We start from the raw sequence: 26,822 nt of genomic DNA, 5'->3' as shown, positions 1-26,822 counted from the left end.
GAATCACAGGTCATTATTACCTGTTGCCCATGCTTTCATCTTACTTTTCATATCTGTTCAGAGGAATCACTGTTGGGTCCATCTGCTGATTCTCCATTTTGCACACTCTTGTGAAATTGTTAGGAGCATTGGTTCCCTATAGTTTGCTTATTTTAATGTCTAGGAGAGCAGTATTGGAGTCGTTGGAGTTAATAGAATAAAGAAGGGCTTTTTAGATGCCTAACTCAAACTCTTACACACAATAAGAGAACCGTATCTTCAGAGATGGATGTCTAATTTAAAGATGAGGAAATTAAGACATAGTCCTTGTGAGAAGACTAGTCCAGAGTCAAGAAAGATAGAATCATAAAGACATAAAAATTCTGGCATCATTATAATAAGTAGTGTTGATAATTTTATCTGGATTATCTCATTTAATCCCCACATCCTTTTGAGAAGTACTACTTTTTTTTTCTTTTAAAAGTTGAAATTGAGGTTTAGAGGTTAAGTTACTTGTCCTGGAGTTCCATATATCTGGTCTGTGCTGCTTTTTAAAAAATTCATATTATCTAATATGTTTTCATCTATTAGCAGCTTCTGTCAGTTTTGTTGTCCAGAGAATCTGACTTGTTTTGGATGAAAGCTAGACATGCCTCACAAAAAATGACTTAGGTGGAGGTGGAGTATGATGATCTCCAGCAGTACATGTATGCCAGTCATATTTGGCTTTAGATAACCTGTTTTATTTATTGTTTTATGAAAACATGGAAAGCATCATTTATAAGTATTCCACTCTGTTCAAAGAAGTCTGAAATGACTTTGCTTTTGCTTTTGTGGAGTGTCAGCACACTGGTTAGAGAGGCTGAAGGATGGGGTGGGGAGAGAGGTAGAAGGAGATGAGGCACTGGGCAGAAGTGACAAGTCTGTAAAGCAGGCAGTCTTATTGATTTATGCTGTGAACTGCATTCTGGAGAAAAGAATTGAAATCCATTACGCCAAGTGCATAGCGTACAAATCCCTTTGAAAAGCAGTTAGATGCCGGCTAATCCCAAATCATTTAAAAACAATTTTGGAGTACCCAGAATTCTAAAATGCCTTGAGCAGTTTGTCTCTTAGACTAGAAGAACAGTGAAATAGATGGAAAATAGTATTTTAATGGTGTTATCCTCTCATACAATTGTATTTTAATTGTGTGACTTAAATAGCATGTTAAATTGCATTTTAGATATATACAAATCTGGGAGTAGGATATATTCCCTTGAATATTCTAAAACACACCAAAAACATAGGCTATGGAAGAAACCTTATCAGGTACCTCTCCTTAAAAAAATTTTTTTTTTACTTTGACATAATTTCAGATTTCTAGAAAAGTTGCAAAAATAGTAGAAAGAATTCTCATTATCCAGATTTCCCAAATGGTAGCGTTCTACCATATTTTCTTTTTCCTCTTCTCTATTAAATACATAGTATTTTTCCAGGTAACTCTTTAAAATCTCTATTTAAAGAAACGAGGATGTGAGTTCATGAAGGTATTATGCCACATAGAGATATGAGGCTGGGGAGATGACTTCAAGCAGAAAAGATAGTGTGGAAAAGGGGTTCAGATGATAGCTGAGTGATTCCTAGTCTTTTTGCTTGTGGATTTTCAGATTGGCTTCTTTCACTTAGAAATATGCATTTAAGTTTCCTCCATGTCTTTTTATGGCTTGATAGCTCATCTCTTTGTGTGGATGTTCCACAGTTTGTTTATTCATTCAACTATGGAAGGACATCCTGGTGGCTTCTAAGTTTTAGTGATTGTTAGTAAAGCTGCTGTAAACATCTGTGTGCTGGTTTTTTTGTGGACATGTGTTTTCAACTCTTTGGGGTAAATACCAAGGAGCCCAATTACTGGATTGTATGTTAAGAGTTTATTTAGTTTTATAGTAAACTGCCCAACTGTCTTCCAAAGTGGCTGTAGTATTTTGCATTCCTACCAGCAGTAAGTGAGAATTCCTGTTGCTTCACACCGTCACCAGCAACCCTCACCAGCATTTGCTGGTGTTGGTGTTTTGGATTTTAGTCATTCTTAAGAGGTGTGTCGTGTTATCTCATTGTTTTTATTTGCAATTCTCTAATGACATATGATGCTGAACATCTTTTCACATACTTATCATCATAGGTATATCTTTGGTGAGGTCTGTTAAGGTCTTTTGCCATTCTTTAATCAGGTTGTTCATTTTCATGTTGTTCAGTTTTAAGAGTTGAGACACAGTCCTTTGTAGATGTGTCTTTTGCAAATATTTTCTCCCAGTCTGTGGTTTGTCTTCTCATTCTCTTTATAGTGTCTTTCATAGAACAGAAGTTTTTAATTTTAATGAAGTCTACTTTTTCAATTCTTTCTTTCATGGATCATGCCTTTGGTGTTGTATCTAAAAAACAAAAGTCATCCTCATAGCAAGTCATTAAGTTTTATCCTATGTTATCTTCTGGGAATTTTATAGTTTTGCGTTTCACACTTAGATCTTGTGATTCATTTTGAGTTAATTTTTGTGAAGGATGTAAAGTTAGTGTCTAGATTCATTTTTTGTCAGGTGGATGTCCAGTATTCCAGCACCATTTGTTGAAGAGACTGTCTTTGCTCCATTACATTGACTTTGTTCCTTTGTCAAAGATCAGTTGACTATATTTATGGAAATCTATTTCTGTGCTCTCTATTCTGTTCCATTGATCTGTTTGTCTATTCTTTCACTAACTACACTGCCTTCATTACTGTAGCTTTATAGTGAGTCCTGAAGTTGAACATGAAAAGTTGCTCAGCATCACTTCAGGTCAGTCTTCCAGCTTTATTCTTCTCCGTCAATACTGTACTAGCTATTCTGGGCCTTTTGCCTTTCCATATAAACTTTAGAATCAGTTTGTCGATACCCATAAAATATCTTTTGCTGAGATTTTTATTGGGATTGAATTGAATCTATAGATCAAGTTAGGAAGATCTGACATCTTAACACTATTGAATCTTCCTATCTGTGAATATGGAATATCTCTCTATTTTAGGTCTTCTTTGGTTCTTCTATGTTTTATAGTTTTCTTCATGATCTTGTACATGTTACGTTAGGTTTATATCTATGTATTTCATTTCTTTAGTTGCTAATGTAAATGGTAATTGTGTTTTTAATTTCAAATTCTATTGTTAATTGCTGGTATATAGGAAAGCAGTTGACTTTTTAAAAAACTTTATTTAACAATATTATATTTTTTAAATTGAAGTATAGCTGTTGTACAATATTATATGTTTTAGGTATACAATATAGTGATTCACAATTTTTAAAGGTTATACTCCATTTATAGTTATTGTAAAATATTGACTATATTCCCCATGTTGTACAATACATCCTTGTAGCTTATTTTATACCTGATAGTTTGTACCTCTTAATCCTCCACTTCCATCTTGCCCCTCCCCTTCCTCTCTCCCTACTGGTAACCATTAATTCCTTCCCTACATCTGTGAGTCTGTTTCTTTTCTGTTGTATTCAATAGTCTGCTGTTTTCTTTTAGATTCCACATGTAAGTGACCTCCCACAGCATTTGTCCCTTTCTGTCTGACTTATTTCACCAAGTCCATCCATGCTGTACACCAGAAACTAATACATTTTAAATTAACCGTACCCCAGTTAATTTGTTTGCAAACAAACAAATAACCCATATGAAGTATGAGCAGAAGAAATGAATAGACAGTATTCCAAAAGAGGGAATACAGATGGCCAACAGGAACATGAAAAGTTGCTCAGCATCACTAGTATCAGAGAAATGCAAATCAAAATCACAATGAGATACCATCTTATACCTGTCAGAATGGCCATTAACAAAAAGAACACAAGTAACAATTGTTGGTAAGGATGTGGAGAAAAGGGAACCCTTGTGCATTGTTGGTGGGAATGTAAATTGGTACAGCCCCTATGGAAAACAATATGGAGGTTTCTCAAAAAACTAAAAATAGAATCACCATACGGCCCAGCAGTTCCACTCCTGGGCATATACCCAAGAAAAACTAAAACAAACACAAACAAAAAACAAAACAAAAACAAAAACAGTAATTCAAAAAGATACATACACCTTGCTATTAACAACAGTACTATTTACTGTTGCAAGACATGGAAGCATCCCATGTGTACATCAATAGATGAATGGATAAAGAAGATGTAGTATATATAGAAAGCAGTTGACTTTTGTATATAATCTTTATATCCTGCAACATTGCTATAATTACTTATTATTAGTTCCAGAAAGTTTTTTTATTGTTGTTGATTCTTTTATATTTCCTATATAAACAATCATGTCATCTATGAACAAAGACAGTTCTATTTCTTTTTCTTGTCTTAGTGCATTAGCCAGTACAGTGTTGAAAGGAGTGGTAAGAAGGGGACATCCTTGTCTTGTTTCTGATCATAGTGGAAAAGCTGCTAGTTTTTCATTATTAAGTATGATGTTAGCTGTAGATTTTTTGTAGGTTTTTTTTTCAAAGTTGAGGAAGTTCCTTTCTGTTCCTAGTTTGCATTTCTTCCTTTTTAAGGCTGAGTAATATCCTATTGTATGTGTGTCCACATTTTGTTTACCCGTTCATCTGTCAGTGAATATTTGGGTTGCTTCCACCTTTGGCTATTGTGAATAATGCTGCTAGTTCATGGGTGTGCATATAGCCCTTTGAGACTGTACTTTCAATTCTCCCAATATAATAGCCAGAAGTGGCATTGGCCAGATCATATGGTAATTCTTCTCAAAGTTTTTTGAGGAACCAGTATGCAGAGTTTTATGTAAAAGGATGTTCATTGCACTGATGTTTACAATAGCAGAAATTTGGAAGCAGCCTTGCTATATTTGAGTAAGTGGTTACATAATTATGGCACACTGATACAATGAAGTATTCTTCAGCTATTTAGAAAGTTCTGGTAGATGTGTATGTTTCGACAATGTCAAAATGTCCAGGTATATTGTTATATGAAGGAAGCTAATTATAGATTAATATATGTATTGTGAACCTGTTTTTATTTTAAATCATATACATACAGGCTTCAAAAATTGTAAGGATAATATACTTCTCTGTAGCTTAGGATAGGGAGAAGAGAGGACAGATGCAGTAGGAGAGCAAACCTTTATCTTATTATTACTTTATAAATTACTGCATCATTTCAGGGTTTTTAAAAAATACAGTTTATAAGCAGAAAAACTAATTTGAATAATTGCATTTTTGGAAAAAATGTTTAACTCCCATTTGTGTTTGAAGTACAAAGAAAAGATTATTTTACTTACTTGTCTACAATGTCAAATGCTAATCACTGGGATCTCTTAAATTTTTTTTGTCATTATATATAATATCAAGGATATTTATTGTTTTGTGACTTGAGGTATAAAATTAGCACAATGAATTTCCATCAGGATAGCTTCGCACAAGGAAAATATTCTACCATTTTTATGTCATATTGGAAAGGTGCTTCCCATTTCGTATAACTTGGTATGGTGAACTATGTAGTAAAATCAAAGGCTTGTTAAAGTTTCTCTGCTCTTGAGGAAAATATATCTCTTAGTTTAAGCATTGCATTACATTACACATTGAATCTAGCTCTTTGCTTCTTTTTCTGGCAGTAGATCTTCATGGAGGAACACGGAGTGACCCAAACCGAACACATGGCTACCATAGAAGCTCATGCAGTGGCCCAACAAGTACAGCAGGTCCATGTGGCCACCTACACTGAACACAGTATGCTGAGTGCTGATGAAGACTCACCTTCTTCTCCTGAGGACACCTCTTATGATGATTCAGATATACTCAACTCTACAGCGGCGGATGAGGTAACAGCCCATCTGGCTGCTGCAGGTAACGTTTGGATTAGAAGCTTTTCATTTGTTACTTAACTCTGGTACTGTGCTTACCTGATAGAGCTTAGGATGCAGGCACTCACTTTTATCTTCATATCACATTGTCACATTTTTTTTCTTGAAACTTTGCATTTATAACCTGTTCCTATATTACACTGAGACTTAAGTTCCAAACTCATGTACTGTCAGTGATATGGACTTTGGTTTTGTTTTTTTATCCATTCCAACACTCTTTACTTTTAACTGAAGCATATATTCCATTTACATTAAAAGTAATCACTGATATATTTAGGTTTAAATTTATCATGTTTATTATATGCTTTCTTTTCATCCCCCTTGTTCTGTTTACTTTTCCCTAGGTTTTCTTTTGGAATGATTGAAAAATGTTGATTTCTTCATTTTTTTTCTTGTTAGTTTGTAATTTATATAAACTTCTGTTATTAGTGGTACACCTAGAAATATATATCCTTCACTTATTTCAAAGTCTTATGCAATTGATAATTTTGTCCTCTTTAGGAATAATACAGGTTTCTTAGAACACTTGAATTTCATTCCCCTGCTTCTGACTTATATTCTGTTGTTGTCCTGTATATTAATTCTTTGTGTATTTTAAGCACCACAAGACGTTATTTCTGTTCTGTACATAGTTAATGTTAACTTTTCCTCTTATATTCAACTTGCCGTCTGAGAATTTTTCTTCTGCCTAAAGATACCATTTATTATTTCCTTCAGCATGGATCTGCTAATAGTAAAGTCTCCATTTTTGTTTATCTGAGGATGTTTTTATTTAACCTTCAGTCTTGAAGGATGTTCTCACTGGGTGTGGAATTCTAGATTGGCAGTTATTTTCTCTTCTCATATTGAAGATACTGTTTCACTGTCTTTTGTTTTCCATTCTTGCTTTTGAGCATTCAGCTCTTTCATTCTAATATGTGTCCCTTTATCTCCCACACAGGCCCCTCCAACTGCTTTAAGATTTTCTGTCTTTAGCTTTTGTGATACATCTGGATCCAGGAGTTCTTCTCATTTATTCTGTTTAGGATTCTTTTAACATCTTGAACCTGTGGATTGATGTCTTTCATCAATTCTGGAAAATCTTATCCACTACATTTTGCTTCAGTTTTGCTCCCCTTCCATTCCATCTCTTTTCCTCTTATGATGCCAGATAAATGTTAGTCTTCCTCACTGAGTCCTTTATATCTTCATTCTATGTAGTTTCTTCAGACTGTCCTCTAGTTTATTAATTGTTCTCTTCAGTTGTGTCTAAGGTGCTTTTAAGCCTGTCCACTGAGTTATTAATTTTGGTAATAGTTTTGTTTCATTTTCTAGTTTTAGAATTTTTTTCTCCCAAATTTTGCAGTGTCACAATTTTTAGTTATTATAGGAAAAAAATTGTAATATCCATGGGTGAAGTAAGCATTATGATTTTATAGTTCATTTGGTAATTCTACTCTGAAGTGCCTATGAGTCTGTTTCTGTTATATGTTGTTAATGTTTTTCTTGTTCCATGTTGTTTTTTCTTGTCATGTATTAGTTATATATGAATGAATGCTGGATGGGTATGTTTGGAAAATTATTTTTAGAAATAATTTGGGATCTAGAATAATATTACAGTCTTCTAGAGAGGATTTTTATTTGCTTCTGCCAGATGCCTGAGGGCACTAGCAGTCCTAGACCATCTTAATCCAATGTAAGGTTTTGAGATTTTCTGGGCCTCTAAATGACTTAAAGCTGGGCTATATTTTGTACCATTTTCTTTGCTATTTGCATTGTATATTTAGCACAGTGTGGAAGACTCCATGTAAACTATGCCTGGATGGGTCTAAAATTGTATGAGGAACATTGATCTTAGAAGATATTTAAGAAAAGCTGGACAGTTAATCAATGATCAAGAATGGCCAGATACTACATTTTTTTAGTATATGCTATATTTAAGGGGAGGAGGACATCTACAGTGAAAATAAACTTATTGCTGTTAGTTATTATCCACTGTGTATTTCTGGAATGGTGAATTTAAAAATAAGGCTTAATACATAGAACACATACAATGTTGTTAAAATTTTTTTTTGAAATTTTAATACTTCCCAGAAGAGGGCATCCTAACATAAAGAATCCAGGAAAACTTCTTTCCTAGGAAGGAAGATGCTTTTGAGACATAGTTTTGCTGTGTTACTGTACTGCATTGCCATAGTGTTAAGATTAGCAAAGGGCTTTAATCTAACACTTTCATATGGCATATGTGGAAACTGAGGTCCAGCTGATAGAAATGATTTACCATTTAACCATTCAACAATATTTGAGGAATTACTATATACTCTATATATTACTATATATAGATACTATGAACAAAACAGGTAAGAACTTGCTCCTAAGAGAGCTTACAGATCGGTGGTGGGGAGAAAGGTGCAAATAATAAAGCAAAATAATTTCAGAAAGCACTGAGTGCTCTGAAGAAAATAATGAAGTAAGGTAAATGGAGAGAGAAAGTTAGTTGCTTACTGCTTTTTCTAAACCTGTTTCCTTCCCTCCATCTACTGAAGTAACCACTGTTCTGAATTTGGTCTTTAATATCCTATTACATTTCTTTCATATTTTTATATGTGTGTGTATCAATAAGCAATATTTAGCATTGTTTTTGCATGTTTTAAATTTTATACAAATAGTATCATTCTGTTACCGTTTCTCTAACAGTGTTTATTTCATTCAGTATTATTTTTCTGAGATTAATTTTTGTTGATAATGTGGCTGTATGTTTTCATTTTAACTGTTATTTGGTATTTCATTCGTTTTCTGAGTATCTCATATGGGGAGAACACTTAGATTATTTATAAATTTTTTTATTGAGTTATAAGATTATTTATAAATTTTTGCTGTTACAATTACTGCAAATGAAAATAATTTTATATGTTTTCTTGTACACATTGTGAAATCTCTTGACTTTGATTTTCATACTTCTTTTGGCAGTGTCCCACAATATGTTGTGATCTAGAATAAACTGATGTACATGTAACAGAAGTAATTTCTCATGAAGTAATACCCCAACTGCAAGTGACACACTCTCTGATATGTTCTGATCTCTTTCACTTTATTCCATTTTATTTTTAAAAACAAAAACAACTCATGAGTGACCAACTGGTGGAACCCTGCTGTTTAAAAAACACTGCTTGAGCATATACCCAGGAGGGGAATTGGAGGGCAAAGATAGGCACATTTTCAACTTTACTAGGTATTCCAAATGTCTTTCCAAATCATTTCATTAATTTACATTCCTACAGGCATTGTGCTAGCATGCCTGTTGCTTTTCAGCCTCACCACATTTGCTATTTTCAGTCATTTTTCATTTTTGCCAGTCTGATGGGTATGAAATAATACCTCAGTGTTGGTTTAATTTGCTTGTTTAAGCAAGAGATTCCAGCCAGAGTGGGAAGACAAGATAGAGCATCATCTCAGAACCTTATTGACTATTCATTTTTCTTCTTTTACATATTTCCTGTTTATACCTTTGTCCATTTTCAAAATGGGTTGTCTTTTCTTATTTGGAAGAGTTATTGATTTTTTTTTAATATTAACCTTTTCTCTGTAGTATGTATTACAGTTATTTTCTTCTAGTTTGTTGCTCACTCCCTCCCCAATTTTTTGTTATTTCTTTCCATCCATACAGGTTTTGATTTATATTATTGTGAAATTTGTCAGTGTTTTACCTCATGGTTTATCCTTTTGGAGCCTTGTTTAAGCAATTCTTCTTAACCCTGAGTTTATAAATTCTCTCCAGTAGTTTATTTGAGAAGTTACAAAGTTTGTTGTTGTTGTTGTTTTATTGATGTTTTTGTTTTACATTTAGGCCTTTAATCCACCTGGAATTTATTTTCACTTATAGTTTAATATATGGATCTACTTTCATTATTTGCCTGTACAGACAGTCAGTTGTCCCAGCACCATATTTTTAATTGTCCGTCCTTTCCCCATGACTGTCTTCGGACACAGGAGGGTGTTTGTGAGCTCTCCAGTCAGTTGCATTGGTTTACTTATCTATCTTATCCAGTTCCACACTGTCTTAAAGACTATAGCTTTATAGTAACTACTGATACTTGGAAGGATGAATGCCCCTGCCTTATTTTTAAAATCTTCAAAAATTGTTCTGGTTCTTCTTGGCCTTTTGTATTTCCGTTTAAATTTTAAGATCAGTTTATCAAGTTCCACAAAAAAAAAAAAAAAAAAAACCACCACACTGGGATTTTTATTTGAATTGCATTATTTGGTAAATTAATTAATTAATCTAATTAAGCAGCTTTATAGTAGCCTGAAACTGGAAATAGCCAGTGTCCACCAGTAGGATAATGGATAAACTGTGGTTTACTGATATTCTGAAATATTATTCAGCAATAAAAAAGAACAATCTACTGATACATATAATGACATGGATGAATCTCAAAAACATTCTAAGTGGAAGAGTATATAACTGTATGAGTTCATTTATTTGAAGTTCTAGAATAGGCAAAACTAACATAGAGTGAAAAAAATGAGAATTATGATCTTATGATAAGAGATACAGTGGGAACTGACTGGGAAGGGACATGAGAGAACTTTTTATAGTGATAATATTACCTATCTTGGTACAGGTTAGGGTTTCATAATTCCATGCATTTTTCAAAATTTATCAAATGACTTGTACATTTCATTATATGTAAATGTTACTTCAAAAGAAAAAATTATAAGCAAATATTGAACTCTAGCCAAGGATGTTCCTACTGAAGTATTTAGGGGGATCAGTTTACTTTGAAATGCATTTTTGGAAAAAAAACCCCAATGTGAGTTGATGGATGGATAGAAAGATGAAAAGACACATATAGTACAATGTTAATGGTGGAGTCCAGGTGGTAGATCTGTGAATAGTCACTGTAAAATTCTTTCAACTTTACTATATATATTTGAAAGTCTAAATAATAAAATGTTGGACTCCCATAACTCAGTAGCATAATAACAAATAACCTGATTAAGAAATGGATAGAGGACTTAAGTAGACCCCTCCCTAAAGAAGACATACAAATGGCCAACAAGTAAGTGTGTTAAATGATGCTCAACATCACTAATCATCAGGGAAATACAAATCAAAATCACAATGAGACACCACCTCACACCTGTTAGAATGGCTATTATAAAAAAAACAAAAATTAAGTATTGGCAATGATGTAGAGAAATTGGAATCCTTGTATGCTGTTGGTGGGAACATAAAACAGTGCAGCCCCTATAGAAAACAGTGTGATAGTTCCTCAAACAGTTAAAAACACAACTACCATATGATCCAGGAGTTTCATTTATGGATGGATATTTATTAAAAAGAATTGAAATCAGGATCTCTTAGAGATATTTGCACTCCTGTGTTCATTGCAGCACTATTCATAATAGTCAGGATGTGGAAACAGTGTAAGTGCTCATTGACAGATGAATGGATAAAGAAAATGTGTGTATGTGTGTATACACACACTGAAATGTTATTCTGCCTTTAAAAAGAAGGAAATCCTACCATATATGGCAACATGGATGAACCTTGAGGGTGTTATGCTAAGTAAAATACACAAGGTCAGCAGGACAGGTACTGCATGGTTCCACTTATTTGAGGTATCGTATTCAAACTCTTAGAAGCCAAGAGTAGATTTTTGGTTGCCAGGGGCTGCGGTGCGGAAATGGGAAGTTGCTGTTCAACAGAATAAAGTTTCAGTCATGCAAGGTGACTGAGTTCTAGAGATCTGTTGCACAACATTGTGCCTACAGTTAACAGTACTGTATTGTAAACTTAAATTTTTATTAAGACAGTAGATCTCATGTTAAATGTTCTTACCATAATAAAAAAAATTAAATGGTGGATAATGCGTTAATAAGATTTTTTTCCTCTACTAGCTGTTTATGTTGGAAAGGAAGGTAAAAGGCATTAATTTATTTTTTTACTTGCTTTGGGTCTCCTTAGATAAGTTTGTTTAAGTCAGACTGAGTATACTACTAAATAACATGTAGAGGGGCACGTCTAGGTGTTTAGGGAGGCTTATTTTAATTGAGTCACTTATAGAACATATATGCCAGTATAAATGTGAGCAATTAAAGCTAATTTTTATTTAGGCCTTTTACAGGGTTCACAAATAAGGATAAATATGGATTTGAAAAAAAAAAGGACACCCTTGAAATGTTGAGATTCCATCAGTCAAAGACTAATCATTCCTGAGGGCCTACCCTCTATTTTAATCATTAGTTTCAGGGCAAACTAGACCAACTTTTATTAACATTTTTTCCTTAGAGTGAGACAGCTTTCTTTTCTTTCCTCACAGAATGCTTTTATCAACTTGACTTTGTAGTCAACACTCCATTTTAGGCACAATTCTCAGATATATAAGAAAATTTTTTCCAATTAAAATAGTAGTCTTCCAGGTATTCCTCTTACAGGGGATGGTGCTGTCATTGGAGTTCCAAGTATGAGTGATTATCTCTGACTTTCTTAACTTGGCAGTGTCTTGGAGTAATGGAAAGAGGGGCACAGGGATGGTAATGAAATTTGAAATCTGTTAGCATTTTTGTTTTGGAAAGCTCTTCCTTTCAATGCTACAGTTTCATCTAGCACTTCTGAGAATACTTCCTTAACAGTATGGGTATGCTGGCAAAACAAAACAAAACAAAACAAAACAAAAATCAACATTATATAAAATTCAAGCTGGTATGTGGTGGGGAGGTGTAAGTCATTTACTTTTTAAAAAGATTCATTGTAAGTTTTAATGGTAAATTAAAATATGATCCATGTTGAACAGTAGTGAAATATATTGATGCTATCAGGAACATTCTGTATTTATTGGTAACATATTAGGAAATAAATGCTGCTTTTTTGTACCTTTAATTGTTTTCTGCCTTATACAGTTAACCGGCTCTGCCTAATCTCAGCAAATACGTTATTATTTCAGGTCCTGTGGGAATGGCTGCTGCTGCTGCTGTGGCAACAGGAAAGAAACGGAAACGGCCTCATGTGTTTGAGTCTAATCCATCTATCCGGAAGAGACAGCAAACACGTTTGCTTAGGTGAGGGCTTCCTTATCCATATTGTTGCTATTCCTCAAATGCTTTAGGGTTTGGATGACAGAGTTAGAATATACCTTATCAAGGATATCAAGTTAAATTTCTTGACTACAGAATTAGACTTTAAAGTACTCTTACACAATCAAATAAATGAAACTAGAAATATGATTAACAGATGTATGATATTACATTAATTCGTTCAGAGAAAATTTGTATGCCTGCTGTGTGCCAAGCATTGTTCTAGGCCTTGGGAATATAACAGCTAACAAAATTCCCTAGAGAGCTTATTTCTAATGGAGGGAAAAAGAAAATAAGCAAGTATGTCATATGTCACATGATGAGTGCTATGGAAAAAAACAAAGCAGACTAAGGAAAATAGAAAGGTTAGGGGCTTAGGGAGGATATAGTAGTTTCTCTTTTCATAGGGTCTGCAAAATCTCCTCTGATAAGGTGACCTTTGAACAGAGACCTGAAGTAAGTGAAAGGACAGCCACGTTGGTGTCTAGGTAAAGAGCTTTTGGGGCAGAGGCAATAGTAAGAGCAAAGGCTCTGAAGTGTGGAGGAATGTGTTAGTCATGCCTGAGGAAAAGCTAGGGAAAGAATGAGAGGAGATGTGGTCAGAGTAGTAGTGGAGAGCCACATCACGGGGTCTTTTGGTCCAGCATTAGGTCTTTGCCTCATACTCTTAGTGAGGTAGGAAGTTAATGAAGACTTGTGATCAAAGCAATGATATAATCTGGTATATGTTTTGAAGGTGTCACTCAATAGAATAGATTCCAGAGCACAAGAATGGAAGCAAGGAGATCAGTTAGGAGGTTATTGTTGTAATCCAGGCCAGAAATGACTGTCTTCAAACCAGTGTGGCAGTGGCAAAGGTAGTAAGAGGTGGTCAGGTTCTGGATGTATTTCAAAAGTAAATCCAGCATGATTCCTTGATGGATTGGATGTGGTATGTGAGAGGAAAAAAAGTGAAAGGTGACCTCAGGGTTTCTGGTCTGCTTACTGGAAAGATTGAAATGACACTTACATGAAGAGAAGCAGGTATGAGAGTGAGAGTAGGGCAGAATCAGGAATTTGGTTTGGACACGTTTAGTTTGTCATACCTTTTAACCACTAAGTGGAGATACAGAATAAGCAGGTGGCAACAGGAAAGAAACAGAAATGGCCTGTATGAGTCCATCATTCAAAGGAGAGATCTCGGCTGAAGATAAAAGTATATAAGTAGTATATGAAACTATGAGACTGGAAGAGATCACATAGGGAGTATGGACTGAGGCCTGATGCACTTTATCCCTTAGAAGTTAGAGAAATGAAAGGAGTTAGCAAAGAAGTCTAAGAAGCGACCAGTAAGTCAGGAGGAAAACCAAGAGGGTAGTATCCTGGAAACCAAGTGCAAAAAGTGATTCAAGAAGGAGGGCATGTGATCAGTGCTGTCAAATGCTGCTGACAGGTTGAATAAGATGCAAATTGACCATTAGATTTAGCAACATGGAGGTCATGATTAAAATTGACAAGAGTGTTTTCAAAGGAGCCATAAGGATGAAAGGATTGAATGTCTTCAAGAGAGAATAGGAAGAGGAAGTGGAGACTGAATATAGATCATTCCTTTAAGGAATGCCAGTGCATTTCTTGTTTGGTGTGTGGTCCTTTGCTCATTTTTATTTCTTCTGAAGAGTTTGTAGGTTGCAAAGAAAGATTATTACACAGGTGTGGTACACGGAGGACTTAATATTTTGACAGGTTGCAAAACATGCATTCATATATGATGAGAAATTTAGTCTATAAAATGTTTCAGAGGTTTCTTCTTGTGTTTCAAATACTACCTCCAAATTTTTAAGATGTTTATTGGAATGTTGAATCCAAATGGAGTGCCAGCCTATGTAAATGATATGTGACAAAAGCTATAGAAAATTACAGTCTATATTAAGAACATAAGAAGATTATAAGAAACTGAAGGGAAAACCCAAAACGTATTCAACAGTAGCTTTCAGCAAAGAGGTTATGTACCACTTGATGGGAAAAAAAATTTCCTTTCCTTTAATGATAAATCTCATTTCTGTTAATGATAGTGCAGGCAGGAGGAATTAGAATGTATTATTTGTAGAAGTATTTTTGCTGTAGGGGACATAGGCACAACAGTACAGGCTTTGGAGAAAGTTGGAAAATTTTATTGTGATAGGTTGGCTTTGCTTCGTTTTAATTGGCATGACTCACCAGTCCCTTGAAAGGGTAGACCATGTTCCCAGAAGAATTATGGGATGTAGAACTTTAAAATAATCTCCCATGATTTTAGAGGAAAAGGATGGCATCTCTTATTTCATCTGGTGTGGATATATTTGAAAAAGCTCTTACTGCATCCTCATTTGTAAAATACTACAGGACTAAGAATTATTGTCTATATCACAATGAAAATCTGGAAATGGCAACACTTCTTTTAATTGAAATATAGTCAGTTTACAATGTGGTGTCAATTTCTAATGTAGAGCAAAATAATTCAGTCATATATATACATACGTATTTGTTTCCATATTCTTTTTCATTATAGGTTACTATATAAGATACTGAATATTGTTCCCTGTGCTATATAATATAAACTTGTTTATTTTATATTAGTAGTTAGTATCAGCAACATTTTTGAAGTGGTATTTTTGGATAAAATATGTCAGTGAGACATGAATGATGATTGTATCAGTCAAAGAAATTAGAAGCAGGTCATGTAAGCCCTCTTCATTAAACATGGAGATGATATAATAAAGTCTATAAGAAGACATCTCGGCATTTATCTTTATCATTATAAGCAGCATAAGATAAAACCCCTTTCTTTGGTATTGCTAAGATCAGGAAGGATGTTACCTTGTTCACCATCATGTCATGACTGTGTCCTGAGGTAAACCTGAGGTAGGCCCTTATATCAGCAGATCTTTAGGACAAAAGTATGTACATATTTCTGCTGAACAGGGTGTTAAGCCGCACACTCTCTTTTTTCACAATTCAAGTAAAAGAAAACATATCTAATAAGAATAAATTGTCTCAAGCCACAGTAAATCTTGTAATTTCTATATTCTTTGACTGTTTTTGTTTTCATTCTCTGATTCAGGAAACTTCGAGCCACATTAGATGAATATACTACTCGAGTGGGACAGCAAGCTATTGTCCTTTGTATCTCACCCTCCAAGCCAAATCCTGTGTTTAAAGTGTTTGGTGCAGCACCTTTGGAGAATGTGGTAAGAAAACTGAATCGTGTTCTCAGATACCCTTTGCTTTCTGTGGGTTATTGTTCACATTCTTTTGATTCTTTGTCTAGCACAATAGTTAGCCTGTCTTCCCTTCATCCAGAAATGAGGGTCAGGACTGATGTTCAAACTCCTTTATGTAGATCAAAATAAAAATGACCATTTCTGTTTCTACTTTCCATAACAAGGTTATTTTGCCTTATCAGAGCAATGGAAAAAAAAATGGCATTGTGTTCATTAAGAAACCAATGCAAGATTTTGTGAGAAAGTTACAGATTTATATTAGAAACAAAATCGTAGCTAACTCAAGATGTGCAATTTGTGAGGCAAACCTGAGAGCATTTCATTAATCACTGACATTTGAGTTGCATGTTTTAAATGTCTTATATTCTAAGAATTTAACACTCTGCTTCAATATAGTTAAATATTTTGATTATATACCTATATAGAACTGACTTTATAAAAATAGTATTTTACTGTTGCATACTTATACTATGTGAACTACTCTTTCTCTGACTGAAATAACTTTGAGTACTTTGTAGAATAATGATCTGTCCAGATTTAAATTGCATTTTGTTTTTACAAGGATAAAATTCATTAAGTTAAAATGGCATTTATTAGATTTCTCTCATATTGAATGTAGATATTTCAAGAGTTCAGAATTAGTAATCAGTTGAGATTTTGTTTGTTGTATTTTTTACACGTACACAAATGTTGTAGTTCTTAACATTTTTGAGTTTTCTTTTGAGTTTTCCCCAAATTCCTGAGACTCTAGAATAGGGTGCATATTTGGACCTTTCCTTAGAGGAATAAGGTAGAAGTCTTCTAGTTCAAAATGGTGCCTAACAAGCAGCCCTTAGTGTCATGCTGTTGACAAACATGAAATCTAAGTGTGTCTTCTTCAGTATTAAGTTTTAAATGATATTACTACTACTAATAATAATGTGGTCTATGAAAAAGACTCATCTGGAAGACTCAGAAAAATACCTCTGAAAATTACTCACTAAAAAATTCAAAAGAAAAGTATTGGAAAACTGTTGGAATCTTCTATAGAATGTAAAAAGTTGCAAACTCTATGAAACAGGAATAAATGGTCATATGATAGCCTAGACCAAGAGAAAAAGCAATAGGTATTTTTCCATTGACTGGCATTTGATAAATACAGGCTAAAGAATAAATACAGGAGAATACAAGCAAAGTATGTCTTCCAGACCAATGAAGGGGGGGAAAGTCTTATACAAAAGATAGAAAACAAGGGAAGGAATTAAAAAACAAAATAGAACACAAGGCATAGAACAAAGTAACATAAATGAGACCAGCTAATTCTGTTATAAACTATAAATATAAATGTGTTGAACTCTCTTATTAAAAATAAAGATTTTCTTTCAGTTTGGAACAACAACAATCCAAATCAAAACCCAATTCTATTCAATTTATGTGACATACTTATAGTGACTCACAGATGTTCAAATGATACCATCAAGAAAGTGAAAAGACAGTCCATCGAATGGGAGAAAATATTTGCAAATTATATATCTGACAGAATTTGTATCCAAAGTATATAAAGAACTCATATAACTCAACAATAAAAGACAGATAACCCGATCTAAAATGGCAAAGAATCTGAATAGCTATTTCTCCAAAGAAGATATAGAAATGGCCAGCAAGCACATAAGCACTTGATAAATAACTATTAATTAGGGAAATGAAAATCAAAACCACAGTGAGATACCACTTCATACCCACTAGGATGACTATAATAAAAAAGATGTACAATAATAGTAAGTGTTGGTGGGGAATATGGAGAAACTGGAACCCTCATACATTGCTGTTGGGAATGTAAAATGAAGCAACTGCTTTGCAAAATAGTTTGGCAATTTTTCAAAATGTTAAAAGTAGAGTTACCATATAACCTAGCAAATCTACTCCTAAGCTTACTGAGGAGAACTGAAAACCAATCTTATACACAGTGTTCATAATAGCAAAATTTATATACAAAAACTTATACACGGTGTTCATAGTAGTATTAATCATAATGACCACAAAATGAAAACAACCCAAATGTCCATCAACTGATGAATGGATAAAAAAATGTTCTATTATCCATTCAGTGAAATATGCAGCAATAAAAAGGAATGAAGTAGTGATAAATATAGCATAGATGAGCCTTGAAAACATTGTGCTAAGTCAAAGAATCCACTCACAAAAGGCATATATTGTATGATTCCATTTATATGCAATGTCCAGAACAGTCAAATCTATAGAGACAGAAAGTAGATTAGTGTTTGCCAGGTTGAGAGGGGGCAGGGAGGAACAGAGAGTGACAGCTAGCAGGTAGAGGGTTCTTTTAGAGAGAATAAAACCAGATTATGATGATGCTTGCATGACTCTACAAATATTATTTAGGATTGAATTGTGCATTTTAAACGGTGAATTTTGTGGTGTGTGTGGCAGGCTGAATAATGAATGTCCCCCAAAGATATCCAGATCCAAATCCCTGGAACTACAGAGTATTACTTAACTGGCAAAAAGAACTGCAGGTTTGATTGTTAAAGATTCTGAGATGGGGAGATTATCCTGGATTATCCAGGTACACCCTAAATCTAATCACAGTCTCTTTATAAGAGGGAGACAAAGGGAGATTGATACAGAAGTAGGAGATGTGTTGGTGGAAGCAGGGAAGGAAAGGGTCAGGAGTGAAGGAATACATGTTAGATGATATGAGAAAAGAGATTCTCTTCCAGAGCCTCCAGAAGGAGCCGCCCTGCCAACACTTTCAGCCCAGTGAAGCAAGAGAATGAATTTCTATTGTTTTAAGCTTCCAAGTTTGTGATACTTTGTGGCAACCATAGGAAAACCTAATATGTATGGTATATGAATTATATCTCAATAAAGCTGTTACAATTTTAAAAATAAAGTAATAGGCAAAGGTATATCAAACACCTACAAAAATAAATCATGGATTGCAACATTAATATCAGAGAAAGCTAAATTCTCAAGACAGAGGAGTATTAACTGAGACCCAGAGGTCTTTAGTATTGATAAACAGTATAAATTTATAATGAACCTCTTATGTCTCAAGTAACATTAAAGCAAAGCCTGTAGATCAAAAAGTTAGAAATGGGAGGGAAAAAAGAAACCACAATGGTAGTAGGAGGCTTTAATATCTTTGTCAGATCAAGGAAGAAAAATATAAATAAGAAATAGAGATCTGAGTAACAGAATTAAAGTTTAATACAAAGAATAGATAATTAACATTGATATCTTACAATGGGAGACTATACCTTTTTTGAAAAATTATATGAATAGATTATAAGAATTAACTATATGTTATTATTAGGCCCCAAAGAAAATCTTAATAAACTGTAAAATGCGGAGAATTACACAGGCCATATTTTTAACCTTAGTATAGAAAGTTTAGACTTAATATACAAAAGATTAACAGGAAGAAATTTTTAGCCACATGGAAATTTTTAAATACTTCTTAAAAGAAAAACTTAATTTGCATACTATTTTAAAACAATTTTTAAAAATTGTAAAAGTTATTATCTAAATTGGTGCTCAAAGAAATATTCATTGCCTTGATTTTTTTTCTTATATATAAAGAAAGAAGGAAAAGAAACTTCATGTAAAACAAGAAGCTGGAAAGAGAACAATAAGTCTAAGAAAGAAATATTTTAAGTAAACATGTAGAAGAAATGAATGATTTTGTAAACAGAAATAGAATTGTAACATTCAAGAAATGGTACTATGAAAAATCCAGTGAAATAGAAGAATGTCTAGCATGCTGATTCAGAAAAAGGATGAAGAAAACAAATATATAGGCTTAGAAATGAGATGAGAGTTACAACTGCAGATAAGAGTTGTAACTGCAGATAAGAATAGATTAAAAATTATAAGGAAATGTTGTGTATTAATTCTGTTCTTATCAATTAAAAACCTCAACTAAGGGGATAATTTAATAAGAAAATAAAATAACCAAAACATGTCCAAACCTCAGGAGGACGATAAACCTGTACAAAACTGAAAAAGTAATTAAACCATATCCCTCAAAGGGCCACTACGTCCACCCCTGATTATTTTGGATGACTTCTATGAAACCTTAAAGGTACAGAATATTCCTTAATTTTTTATATACTGATATACAGGGTGGTATTAAAGAGTCAGAGCTTATGTTTACTGTAATCAGTTATGTAGTATATTGCACATACTCTCATATTAATAACAGTTAAAGAAATTATTTAGATTTTATAATTATGTTTAACATTTGTTGAATACTTATTATGTTCTAGGTTATAAGTTATAAGCACTTTATTGTCTTATTAAATAATATTAAAACTTTGGTATTTACATTTTGCCTTCCTGCCTGAAACCATCATTAATCTTCCTTTTTGCTCTTCTTTCTGGAGGTTTCTGAGAACTCTGGAAAATAAAAATTAAATAGGGCTGTTCATCTTGGAATATGGATTACAGATTCAGGATTGTCAGTTATTTCTTGAGTTCTGCCCATATTATCTCCTTGCCACCAATTGGGTTGTATGGCAAGGCACTGTAAACAAAAACAAGAACAGCAAACTGGAAAAACAATCTTTTAAAAATAGTAACAGCAATTACAATTTGTTGAGTGTTTATAATGTGCCTGTTTCTGCTAAGCACTTTGATTTTTACTTAATCATCACAATAACTCTGTGATGTATGTATTTGTTATTACCTGTGCTTTACAGATGTAGAAATTGAGAGTTTAAGAGCTTAAATATTTTGCCCAAGATCGCATAGTAAGTAGTGAACTGATTCATATTCTTCATATATAAAGAACTCTCAAAAACCAATAAAATATGAACAGATGAATAACAAAGATCTAAAGATATGTTTGAATATGGATTAGATATTAGATGATATTAAGGAATTATGTTATTTTTGTAGGTTATGATAATTGTATTGTAGTTATATATGAGAATGCCCTTATTCTTCCAAGATGCATGCAGAAATATTAAGAAGTCTTGCAATGTCTAGATATACTTTAAGTGGTTAGCCAAAAAAAAGTGTGTCTAGATGGCAGATAAAGTAATTATGCCAAAATGTGCACAATTATTGAATCTAAGTGGTGGGTATAGAGGTATTTATTTTACTGTTCTCTTCACCTTTCTGTATATTTAAATTTTTTCATTTAAAAATTTATTTTTAAGAACACCCAAAGACAAAAGAGAAAAGGACATAAATGAAAGGAGGAAATACAAATGTTTAACAAACACACAAAATTTCAAAGAAATGGGAGTTAAAACAAAAAGGCATTTCGTATGGCTCATGTTGGCAGACATGAAAAAGATATATAACTTGTAGTGCTGCTATATCAAACAGGCAGTTTAAACTAGCGTAATTTTCTGGAGGGCATTTTGGCAACTCATATAAGAAGTGCACCAAGTGTACACTTCTTATTTTTTTACTTTTAACATTTTTTTCATTGAGTTATAGTCCTTTTACAATGTTGTGTCAAATTCCAGTGTAGAGCACAATTTTTCAGTTATACATGAACATACATCAAATGTACACTTTTTAACCCAGCTTCCTTTTGAAATTTTCTTCTAAGGAAGTAATTGATTAAGCAAAGATATGGGTCACGGTAGTATTAATAGTATTTTTTAAAAATTGAGAATAACCTAAAAGCTCAAAGATAAGGGATTGGATAGATAATGGATGGCTCATCCCTAGATAGGACTGCTACACTGCCATTATACATGATGACACAGATCTTTCTGTTGACATTTTCAGATGGTTAAGTTAAAAAAGTAGATGATAGAACCATACAGAGTTTGATCCTACTTTAGAAGTAAATCTGCATTTTCTACATGTTTATGAAATTGCTGAGTGCATATGTAGCTAAAAACTTCACTTTTGCAAAACTTGTGTTTAAGCTTTGGTTTCTTGAGTGGTCCTCCACATTGATTGTTGCTATATGTGGCTCAGTGTCCTCATGTGTAAAATAAGGATAATACCAACCTCACTGGAGAGCAGTAGAAATTAATTAGTTTGTTATTATCCTCCTGTATATAATGTTTATGGAGAACTGGCAATGTTTACTGAAAAGCATTGGCAAGTGGTAGATTTTAAAGTTGCCGTACCCTAAGGGTATTCTCTTGGTGTCTTACTGCCATATCACATACTTTTATGAGCTTTGTAGGAATAGGTCTAGAAATATTTTATTGAGGGACAAAGAGAATTTTTCAGAAGAACCATGGGAGTTTCTGCAGGCAGAGCCCTTTCCTTAGAATCAATAACCCATAGCATTTCAATGGGGATACACTGGGTATGACTAACCAGTTCTACGTATACAGAAATTAGTCATGATTACAGAAACAAGAGGTTGCTCTGCGGTTATCACCAGCTTCTTTGAAATAATCCTCTTCTTTTGTTTAATTCCACCTTCCCAGTAGATAAGTGGACTCTGGCGTTGGTCATGATTTCTTATTCTAAGTCATTCATTTATTTAGATAGGTTTTTTAAATGGTTTCAAGTTACAGGAAATATGGAAGCATATTTAAAAGGTAGTAATGTAAAACAAACAAACAAACAAACAATAAATTGCTAGCTAGCAAATATCACATTAAAAAAAGTAGTAATGTAAAAGCCCTATTGGTTATTTGTTAACTTATTCAACAGGTAACTAACACAGTTAGCTATAAAGTATGAGATAAGGATTCCATCTAAGTCCTTTGAGGTTTCAAGGTTCAAAAGTAGAGATCCAGGGGACAAGGGGGAAACTAGAGATCTGGACTGAGGCAGGAGAGGAAAGAGGCTGCCATTGAGCCTGGAGAGAGAACAAGATGAAGCTCACAGAATTCCTGGGGCCACAGCCTGTGGCCTGGCTCTGTGGCGTGTGCTCTTCAGGATCACAGGTCTGCAGTTAGTGCTGCACTTGGGCATCTCTCTGTTATATACCTCAGATGACAATATGTTTTTAATTTCAGAGGAGCTTATAGGTAAAAAAGTAATTTAAAAAATCATTTTTGAGACCTTCCTAAAGACTCCTCTTTTATCCAGAAAAGCTTCAAGTACATGAAAGAATATGGTATCTTCTCTGGGACGTTTTTGGCAACCTGACTAAAGGCCCATTGACCTTATGGTTGTAGCAGCCAGTTCGTAAATTCGCAATAAGCACATTCTGTGCCCAGAACTCTAATGATTCCTGTAAACACACTAAACACTCTTCATCTCTGGTAATTATGAGAATATTTGTTTATGTATTTATCTGTACATGTCTGAATATGTGAAAATGTTTCATAATAGATATTAAAAAAATAAAAGACCTGCTCCCTATACTTGGCAATGTCGTGGACTAGTTGTGTGCAGTGTAGCCTGGAAATAACAACAAAGTGACACAAGATTGAGTCTGTAGGAATTTAAAGGAGTAAGAGGATTATGACAAGAATCCATGGGGAGTTTTCTCTGAGGAAGTGGAAATTGAGTTGGGCCTTGAAAGATAGATAATATTTGGATAAAAAGCAGAATTAAAGACCCAGAGACAGAACAGAATTTGCTAGATGCAGAAGTTAGTAAGGAGGCTGGCCAGCTAAAGAGGGAGTATGGTGAGCTAAGTTGCCCAGTAGGACTCTGTGGGTTGTATACTGGGAACTCAAGAGGGTGCCGTTCATGTAGTCTGCAGAACTGGGCAGACAACTACAGCTGGTGGCCCTGTTAAAGGAGTGTTGGGAAAATAGGGAATGATCAGAATAGTTGTAACGTGAGACTGAGAAGTTTGGACTTCATCCTGTAAGAAGTGGGTAACTGTAGGAGGATTTTTGAGAAAACAGATAAATAATAGTGAAGTGGCTGAACATGTAGGCTTTGGAACTTAGTTAGATTTCCTGCTATATTCCTGTATACTAACTATGTAACTTGGGCTAGTTACTTAAGCCTGAGTTTTCTTATCTCCAAAATGGGTGTAAGAATAGTTTCCTTATAGAATTATATGAGAATTAATTGAGATAGTGCATGCAGTGCTTGACACATAGCAGGTGCTCAATAAGTGGTATTTGATTATAATATTAGTGTTACAGAAATTTTAAATGGCAGTGGTATGCAGGATGAATTGGTGGAAGAGAGATTGGTATGCAGCCCTGCTGATACTGTTTTTAAGTGGTTTTTTAACTCTGTGAAACCGGTTAGTTGACAGTGATGTACAAGTTATGAAGTGACAGGCTTTAGCTGGGGTTTTTAGAATAGAAGGTAGAAGTTGGAAAACAAACAGACTTGTATTTCATCATGTCTTTGACACCATCAGTTATAAGATGCACCATTATTTATGCACCACAAAGAAAGAAAAAACATTGACAAACTGACACAACGCTTATCACTAAGAATTTTTACTTTATACTTATTGAAAGAGCTCTTTCAGGCTTACTTAGATACAGATTTTAATCATACTGCTTTTGTATATACACAAAAAGGAACATGTAAGTGAAATAAATTGCTATTCCGAAACTTTTCCACATTCAGAGTCCAATTCTGAATTATTCTTGTTTCAGAGTCATCATTGTGTGGTTTCATGGAATATTGTCCTCAGTGTCATCAGGAACGTGGGTGGCATTTTAAAAAGTGCTCTGCTATCCTCTCTGAGACCTTTTCCTAGCTGCCACAAGTTTGATGCTGGTTCTTTTTGATCACTGGGGGAGTTACCAGACAACAACCAAGACATGTTCATTTCTGAAATAGTGCTAAATGGCTTGATGATTGAAAAGGCTAGGGGTTGCAATCATGCCTCCGGGGATAACAGCCATGTTCATATATGTGCAGGCAGTGACTTCTGTGCCCCATGACACCTGGTCTACTGCAATTTTAAGATGTATCCCAATTTCAGAGGAATGATAAATGTGGAAAAATTTCATCTCTGAATTGATAGATCAGGTAGAATTGAAGCACCAGCTTTATAATTCTGGGAAACTTAGTTAACTTTAGTAAGTAAACTTAGAGATACTGTGGTCACAACTAAAGATGTTTTATTGTAAATTACTCTGGGGATGCTCTACCAGCATTTTTTTTTAAATCAAGATATTTTTACAGAGTTGCATAGCACTGGTAAATTTAGCAAAATGCCTGGATATGAATTCCTAGAATTCTGCTGACCCATAAAAATGGCTGAAAGTGTTTGAAACTAGCTAATAATGTAATAATAGTAATAATCTAATGATTTTTTTGTCTTTGAATGCTAGGTGTTTCCAGCATAGTGAAATTTATCTTTATACTAGTCATTCACTCTTACTGTGGGCCTACATACTAATATAATACTTTAACCTGATACATTAAAGTTCAAACCATAACCTAGGTTTATTCAGTTTTTCTGTGGGTTGGTAGTGTAAAAACTCTACATAGGGTATAGAAATCTAGAAATCAGAAAGTATATATCCTTAAAGATGCCATGGCAACACCAGCTGTTACAATAAATATATTGGCAATAATTTTTTAAACTTTCTTTTTTGTTAGAAACCAGGATAAAACTGAATCTCTAGAGTAGCTGTCATTCTACATGTTTGCACTGTTTTTCTTTCATCATTTTATTGTTGATCTATTTGGAAAATTCTGTAAAAGTTGTACATTGTAGTCAACAATTTTTGCTTTTTCAGATGCATGAGGCAGAGTATGAGAATCTTTCTTTTTTAATGTTCGTAATAAGATATTTATAAGGAAGTGTGTCATGATTGAGCGTTCAGTCCACTTAGTAGAAAACCCAGTTCTTAAACATTGTCATAACTTCTGGGCAAACCTCACTTTCTCTTTCCCTTTTTCCCTAAGATAATGGCCTGAGCCCTGAAAGCAAGTTAATTTTCTTTCCTGTCTTGTCACATTTCTGTAATTCCATGGCTTCTTTGTTATCCCCAAAGGTATCCTCATCCCCCTTGTGTATTCTTGTAAGTGAATGAAGCCACTATTGGCGGTTGTAGGATCCAATGTCTGTCTACTGTTGCTGCTCATGATAGAAGAATGTGTATGTGTACAATGTGCTGCTGCGAAGTTCTGTTTTTTGAGACACCTTTCACTGGCAGTGGGAGGAATGGAATCAGAGCAACAAGTAGCTGGTTCAGACCTGGGCTTGTCAAAGCTACAGAGGTATCATGGGTGTGAAGTTCACCTCTGTCACCCGGGAGGACCAGAGAGAAGGAGAACTTGACCTGTGGTGCTCTCTCTGGCCCTGGGCCTTACTGATGGTGGCACCTATGACACCCAGCTACAATATATACTTCTTGATTTTTTTTTCTTTGATGCCTTTCAGTCTATCCTCTTGTACACTTGAGTCTCCTATTTGTTTTGTAGTCTAGCTTTGCAGGAAAGTAGCAACAGAGGAATGTTTTGAATAGGTTATAGAATTTTAGAGACATAAGTCCTTGGTGATCTTGAAAATGATTTTGGTAATTAACTGCCACAGCTAGGTTTCATCAAATGGCCTGGGAAATGCAGAATAATGGATGCCATTCCTGTTAGATCTGGAATAGGTAATGAGGCCAGCATTCACTGAGAAAATGTGATTTTAACTGAGGAGCAGTGTTTCTGTAAATACTGGCCTCTTTCTGCTGTTGTTACCTGTAATTTCATCATCTTTTCATTTAATTCTGTACAATGTGGTGTCTTTGGGGCCAGCGGGTATTTTTATCTGCTAGTTGTAGTGTTTGTTCTTAGGGCTCTGTGATGGCTAAGGAAGGCCAGCTC

General features: G+C 34.2%; 1 protein-coding gene across 4 annotated transcripts in view; it reads left to right on the top strand.

Annotated features, from left to right (window-relative positions):
• NRF1 (nuclear respiratory factor 1) overlaps nt 1–26,822 on the top strand; it is a 123,495-nt gene that overhangs the window by 37,605 nt on the left and 59,068 nt on the right. For 2 of the 4 annotated variants that reach the window (XM_031455356.2, XM_031455357.2), the window contains 3 exons: nt 5,605–5,833; nt 12,780–12,894; nt 15,989–16,115. In XM_031455356.2, coding sequence (XP_031311216.1) covers nt 5,611–5,833; nt 12,780–12,894; nt 15,989–16,115 — 465 coding nt within the window. In that variant the 5' untranslated portion in view covers nt 5,605–5,610. Of the gene's footprint in view, nt 1–5,601; nt 5,834–12,779; nt 12,895–15,988; nt 16,116–26,822 lie in introns of all 4 variants that reach the window. The other 2 variants (XM_031455354.2, XM_031455355.2) reach the window with 1 other exon arrangement.

This window comes from Camelus dromedarius, chromosome 7 (assembly GCF_036321535.1).
Source record: "Camelus dromedarius isolate mCamDro1 chromosome 7, mCamDro1.pat, whole genome shotgun sequence".
Classification (NCBI taxonomy): domain Eukaryota; kingdom Metazoa; phylum Chordata; class Mammalia; order Artiodactyla; family Camelidae; genus Camelus; species Camelus dromedarius.
Note: the sequence above shows the minus strand (reverse complement) of the source record. Positions and strands in the feature narration are given on the sequence as shown.